At 66.1% G+C, this 6,684-nt stretch overlaps 1 protein-coding gene across 1 annotated transcript in view; it reads left to right on the top strand.

Annotated features, from left to right (window-relative positions):
• The window catches only part of ULK1 (unc-51 like autophagy activating kinase 1), a 29,109-nt gene that overhangs the window by 11,226 nt on the left and 11,199 nt on the right, over positions 1-6,684 (top strand). Inside the window, exons 5-7 of the mRNA XM_007462793.1 lie at positions 5,407-5,439; positions 5,742-5,778; positions 6,471-6,644. Of these exons, the coding sequence (XP_007462855.1) occupies positions 5,407-5,439; positions 5,742-5,778; positions 6,471-6,644 (244 nt within the window). The remainder of the gene's footprint in view (positions 1-5,406; positions 5,440-5,741; positions 5,779-6,470; positions 6,645-6,684) is intronic.

A 6,684-nucleotide genomic window follows, 5' to 3' on the forward strand; every position in this document is an offset into this window, starting at 1 on the left:
TCCGATCTGGAATGCCTTCTACCCAGGGATGTGCTACTGCGGGTCTTGTGATTACCAAGGTTGGGCGGCACTGTGGTTAACGGCATGGGCCCTGCGCCCTACTGCCTTTCTGAGCCCAACTCACCCATTTACATACCTGTGTGACCTTGGGCAGGTTACTCAGCCTCCTGGTGCCTCAGTGTTACCCAGAAAATGGGAGATGATAACAGTACATCTATGTCGTAGGGTGGTTGTGATGACAGCTTGAGTCTATGTATGTTAAGTGTTTAGATCTGTACTTGTTAGTTGGTAAGTGCTATATAAATATTGGTTGGTGGGAACTCTTTATATATTAAGGAAAGCACTTCCGTGATAGGTTGCAAATATTCCTCCTCAGGTTGCTTCTTGTCTGTTGAGGTGGTTTTGTTTTGTGGCCAAACGGAATAGTGACTGTTGTCAGGCTGCTGTGGGTGCGTGGGGGAGGCCTCTGGGGTGGTGCTCTGCTCTGTGGCCCACAGACATGTGGGCAGGCAGCGGGAGCCCCTCTGGCCTTTCCTTTCCTTGAGGGGCAGCCAGCTGGCTCTGGGTCTTGCCCTCGCCTGCTGGGCCGTGGTTGGGTGTACTCTTTCTGGGGAGAGTGGCCATCACAGGGGTCAGGGGACAGCCCTGCCCAGCATGCGCCCTGGGATGAGGGCCTTCCTGAGACCAGCATGCCGTCCAGCTGGTTCCCACAGCTGGGTGACTCACTTCCCGGCCTGGCTGACAGAGCCACCCTTAGTGACTTTGGGTGGGTGGACACCTCCGTCAAGGGGAGAGGTCTGCCTCTCTGTGGGTGATTCAGGACAGTGCCAACCTTTGGCCTTGCCTTTTCCAGAACGCTGGGTCTCGATGGTGGGCTCCGTGACCCAAGTGGGCTTGGTGGGTCCAGGCAGGGACATGTCGATTCTGTGTTTTCCATTCTGGAAGTGTCCCCTGCTTCTCCCGAGTCAGGGGCAGGCCCGGTGTGTGGGAAGAAGGGGGCTGGAGGGGGCAGCTGGCCTCCCCCCGGCTCCCCGGCTCCCGGGAGCCACAGGCACACAATGGAAGCTGAAGGAGGCTCCCTGAGGAAGGGTGGGCTTCCTCCTCAGGGTGGGGCTGGGCGTCCCTTCCCGTCTGGGCGCTGTCCAGGAGAGCCCAGCCTGGAGGCGGGGAGTGCCGCGGCTCCCATGGGCAGCTGTGCTCCGGCCCTGGCTGTGGCTTTTGCCTCCTTCTGGAGCCAGGATGGCCCACTCCAAGGGGTTAACTAGGTCAGTGCCCGCCCACCCACCTGCCCACCAGGCCCAGCCCAGGATCACCAGACAGAGTGGGCTCGGCCGAGCCCGGGAGCTGGGATCCTCTTAAGCAAAGCACCTTAGCACCCTGTGGAGGCAGGGCGGCCTCCTGCGTGCCTGGGCGCCCGTGCCAGGCTGCTTGGGACACCTGGCCCTGACACCTGGGCCAACCCGGTCCCCAGGGCCTGTGGGCGCGGCACTAAGAGACAGAGAGGATGCCGCTTCATCCTGCCTTCAGGGCTTCACGTGTCCTCTCGAGGTGTGCAGGTCAGGGTTCACTGCCCCCTTCCGTGGGGGCCACACGCACAGTGGAGTGGCCAGGACTCTGGTGCCCGGCCCTGCCCCTCCCGCGCCAGCTGGATGCCAGGCAGAATCACAGGACCTCTCGGGACCTGCCCGGTCCTCAGGTTGCGCCGGGGGGCCTGGCGGGATGGGGGTGGCCCCGCTGTGCTCCCTGGAGGCTGGAGGCCCGGTGGGCGGCGCCTCGGCTGTGTTGGTGGTTTTGCATTAAGAACACGATGGACCCCTGGCGCCAAGAGAGCGGCCAGAAGCTCCCTCATCCGCCTCCCCCAGGAGGGGAGCCCTCTGGCTCGGCGGCCGCTGCAGCCCCAGGAAGCAGTCCTGGTCCTTTCGAGTGTCCAGGCCGAGTCTGGACCGACCCCGAAGGAGGCGGCCTGCTGTCTGCAGTCCACTTGGTCCCCCCGCCTGGGGGAGCTCGTAGAGACCAAATCTAGCTCAGGAGGAGGAGGGCCGAGGCGTGACCTCTCCGGGTCTTGGGTGGGCAGCAGGCTGCCAGGGGCAGACCAGCAGTGCCACCGAGGCCGCGCTGACCTCCCCCCCGGGGAGCCTGGAGAGCCGGCTTCCTCAGGGGGGCCCGGGCACGCAGCCGTCCTGGAGACCGCCGCACTGGGGGCGCTGCAGGCGTGGCCAAGGCTCGTGCCGGCCCATGGGGTTGGCGCCTCACAAGCTGATGCTGTGGGCGGGGAAGGGGCCTTCTGAAGCCAGGGGATCCCGAGGCCGGTCCTCCACGGGCCCGAATCCCACGTGGTGAGGGGAGACGTGCACGACTCCCCTGGCCCAGCCCAGCTGTGCTCTCCCCCTCAGGCCTTGACCCTCTGGGCTCCGTGCATAGTAGGGCCTGCGGGCAGCACGCTCTGCTGGGTGACCCACGGGGTGAAGGGACAGGTCGGGGGAGGAGCCCTCACTGAGGGCTCGCCGAGGCCCGGGGGCACCAGGAGGGCTTCAGGGAGGTCTCGGGGGGCCAGGGTGTCAGGCAGCAGGGAGGGCTAGGAGCCCCGAGCCAGTGGGTGGCGGGCCCCGTGGGGTGGCCCCGCGGGAGGGAGGGCGTCTGGCCTGGTGTGTGGAAGCGCCCCCAGCTGGAGTGGGTTTCAGGGTCCTGTGCAGGGGTCCCATGGGTTCCTGGGCACAAAGGGCAGTATGCTGTCACTGATGCACAGGCACCTCCTTTCCGGGGCAGGAGGTCGTGGGGTCCAGGCTGCACGGGACTCGGGGAGCAGGCGGTACAGGGGACTCACCTCCCAGCTGGCAGGCCCCTTGTCCCATCCAGCCACGGTTCTGCCAGCCCTGGGTGACTCCCCGGGGACCCTCGGGGGCATGGATGCTGCATCTGTCTCCTGTCCTTATCATCCGGCCCCTGCCCGTCCTGGCTCGGTGGGTGATCGGAGGCTTTCCTGGGGAGCAGGGGGCCTGTCGGGAGGACAGCCAAGAGCTGGGGATGCCTGGGCCCCGCCCTGCGCTGCCCCTCTGGGCCACTCAAGACAAGGCTGCTCCCTGGCAGGTGAATTCAGGAGCCTGTTCAGCATGTCCCCAGAGGTGGCCGTGGCCAGGGTGAGGGAACAGGTGGCCTGGGTGTCACGGGTAGTGGCTGTTCTATCTCCTGGGTTAGTTCTGGGTCCTCATCTCTGGCCCCTCTGCCCGGGAGCCTCTGGCTCTGCACCCGGCTCTCAGAGCCTCCCTCTGTTGGGATCTCCCTCTTCCTGGTACCCCTCTGTCCCCGTTGCCAACCCCGCCGGGGTCGGTCGCAGTCGTGGGTGCGGCGTGACCGGGGACTTTCTCCCTGCATTATCTCTCCCCGCAGCTGGCCTGGGAGGGCGGGGCCTGCACGCTGGGCTGAGGCAGCTCCCACCTCTCTCCTGGGTGGGGGGGGGGGGGGGCAGGGGTTCTGCTTTGGTGGGCGGAGCCCGCCCCCTCCCAGAGGAGCCCGGCCGGGCACTTGGGAAGGCTTCTGCATCCCTGCCTGACACGCGGCTGAGTGAGGGCCTGGGGAAACAGGGTGGGGCATGTGGCCCAGCCAGCCCCTGGAGCTTTCAGTGTCCACCTCTCAGCCCTGCTCCCCGGGGCGTCCCCGTCCTGGACCCACAGCCCCTTTGTTGGGGGAGCTCTGGAGGCATGGGGGCTTCTCTTTTGTTTTAGATATAAATGTATCTATTTTATTTACTTTTTTTTGGCTGCTTTCGGTCTTCATTGCCGCACGTGGGCTTCTCGCTGTGGTGGCTTCTCGTTGCGGAACACGGGCTCTAGGCACGCAGGCTTCGGTAGCTGTGGCGCGTGGGCTCAGTAGTTGTGGCGCACGGGCTCAGTTGCTCCATGGCATGTGGGATCTTCCCGGACCAGGGCTTGAACCCGTGTCCCCTGCATTGGCAGGCGGATGCTCAACCACTGCGCCACCAGGGCAGTCCCGTGGGGGTCTTCTCTTGTTTCAGGGGGCTGACATTTACACCTGGGGTGTCACCCAGTGGCTTTGTGTTCTACTGGTGTGGGTCTGAGCCCAGGCCCAGCCTCCTGGGGGTAGGGTGACTGATCAGGGGTCCTCTGTCCTGCCAGGTCGGGGTGGTGGCCCGCTGCTGGGGATCAAGTCTGTCTGGGCCTCAGGTGCCCTCCCCCAAAGGCCGCTGAGAAATGTCCCTCCTGCAGCCACCTCCCTCCTCCCACCCAGGCTTCCCTCGGGGCTCCCCCCAATGCCGTGAGAGCTCCGGGGCCAGCTCATGCACTTGCCCCCTTGCCCCGTGGGGGTTAGAAGCTGGAGCTGCCCGTGAGCAGCGTGATGGTGGGGAATGGGGACTCGGTGCATTCTGCTGGGCGGCAGGGAGGGGCTGTTCCTGGTCCCCAAGGCCCAGCAGTGTACTGGTGCTGAAGGGGCTTGGGGACTTGCTCCTGGCTGGCAGGGCCCCTCAGTTAGGGAAGACCCCGCCTGGGGTAGAGGGGAGGGGACTGTCTGCAGGAGAGCAGAGCGGTTAGGACCCCGCCTGCCTGGTTGACTTGGCTTCGCTGGCCTCAGTTTCCTCATCCGTGACCTGGGGATCTCAGGGGCCCCTCCTAGACGGATGCCAGGGCCGTGAGTGTGGGAAGGTGTCTGTGCGGTGGCCTGAGCAATGGGCTCCTCAGTCTTGCTGTCGTGGACCGAGCTGTGGACGCTGGTGGCACCCTGAGGCCATGGGTGGCCAAGGGCTGAGCCAGAAGCTGGCCGGCAGTGGGCTGGCAGCGCCAACCTATAATGCTGCTGGCATCTTTGATTCCGGAGCCAGGAGCAGTTTCCGTGGCCTGAGAGTCAAGGCCCTCACACCCTCACTGTGTCCCTTCTTGGGGGCCTGGGTCCCCCACTAAGTGCTTCTACTTGGCCAGGACTCACCACTCATAGAAGAGCAAGCTGAGCCCTGTCAGAACCTCCGGGCCAGGGCTGACCCTGACCTTGATGGAGACCTGGGTTGCTGAGGGCTGCTCCTGGGAGGTGGGGTCCTTGCTCCACCCCTGACACCTCTCCTGGGTCCTCAGCCCCTTCCACAGACGTGACAGATGGAGTGGTCTGATTGGCTGCTTCTCCGGTCACTCATGCCCACTTGGCTCTCAGACATCCTCATCTCCTGGCCACTAACGAGCTCGCTAAGCCCTGGCATGACAGGCCCCAGAGCGGCCAGGCCAGCCAGTGTCCACGCTCACTGGCCTCTCCTGCCTGAGCCCAGGCAGTGTGTTGAGGGCAGCTGCAGGTGCCGGGTGCCCGGGTCACACTGGGGCCAAGCCAGGCTTCCCAGATGGCTGCCAGACTGGGGGGCGGGGCATGCTGCCGTCCACCTCTCACTGCCTCTTCTGTGTCCTGCAGGAAATGGCCAATTCCGTCTACCTGGTCATGGAGGTGAGTCCTGGAGGCCACCTGTGAGGACGGGGAGGCTGGGCCCTCTCGGCTCTCAGGCCCCTTGTCCCCTTGCGGTGAGAAGTTTTTTTCATGTCCGTGGGCTTCGGGCCGCCTCAGCAGCGAGCACCCCCACTGACCTCCTCAAGCACGGATTGCGGGGGACGCCTGCCCAGGCTGGAGACAGGGCACCGAGTGCCCGGGGAGCAGGCGCCCAGGGGTAGGGTGGTGGGAGACCCGGGCAGGGTTGGAGGGGCTGCCCTGACCTCGGCCGCTGACCGAGGCATGTGACCGGTCTCTTGCAGTACTGTAACGGCGGTGATCTGGCCGACTACCTGCACAGTGAGTGGACACCTACGGCGGGATGGGCTGCCGGCCGAGGCTCACCCTGACCCATTCTGAGAGGTGGCCTGGCGTGAACGAGCTTTCCTGGGCCTGATGGTGATGCCGGATGCTCCCATCCCCCTGGTGCCTGCTGGGAAAGATGGAAGGGGGAGCGGAGCCCCGCTGGGGACACATGCTGCGTCAGAACCACGAGGGATGTCCTCTCAGGGCAGACGTGGTCTGCAAGGGTCACTCTTGAGCGGGGCCCCGTGCGGCCCGCTGTAGATGTGGTGCCCGGCAGGGTCCCGGTCGCCGGGCGGCTGCTCTGCGGGGGCCAGGCCTGTCCTGGGCTCCAGCGGGGGCTGGCTCTCCACAGGGGGTGGGCCTCCGCAGGGCCCTGGTGCGGGTGGGGGACCACCGTTGAGGCCGGGCCTGGGGCTCATTGCACAGCCGCTGGCCGTGGTGCGTGCCCTGGGCAGCGGGTAGAGGGAGCTGCTGAGAAGCGGCCCTCAGCTGAGAAGGGGCGGGGTGTGCCGGGCAGCAGCGCGGGGCTCGCAGGCTGGGAGCGGACACGGGGCAGCTCAGGGTCAGACGGCGTGGCCGACGGGCCTGGAGGCCGCAGGGAGGGGCGCGGGAGCCATGCGGGGCGGGAGGCCGCTGGCCCGGGGCGCCCGGGCGAGCTGCGCCCCACGGAGCCCGTCTCCCCTCAGCCATGCGGACGCTGAGCGAGGACACCATCCGGCTCTTCCTGCAGCAGATCGCCGGCGCCGTGCGGCTATTGCACAGCAAGGGCATCATCCACCGGGACCTGAAGCCCCAGAACCTCCTGCTGTCCAACCCTGGCGGGCGCCGTGCCACCCCCAGCAGCATCCGGGTCAAGATTGGTGAGGCAGCGGCCGGGGCCCCGGGGAGACCGGCGGGGGG

Source organism: Lipotes vexillifer, unplaced genomic scaffold (genome assembly GCF_000442215.2).
Source record: "Lipotes vexillifer unplaced genomic scaffold, Lipotes_vexillifer_v1.1 scaffold1545, whole genome shotgun sequence".
NCBI classification, from domain to species: domain Eukaryota; kingdom Metazoa; phylum Chordata; class Mammalia; order Artiodactyla; family Lipotidae; genus Lipotes; species Lipotes vexillifer.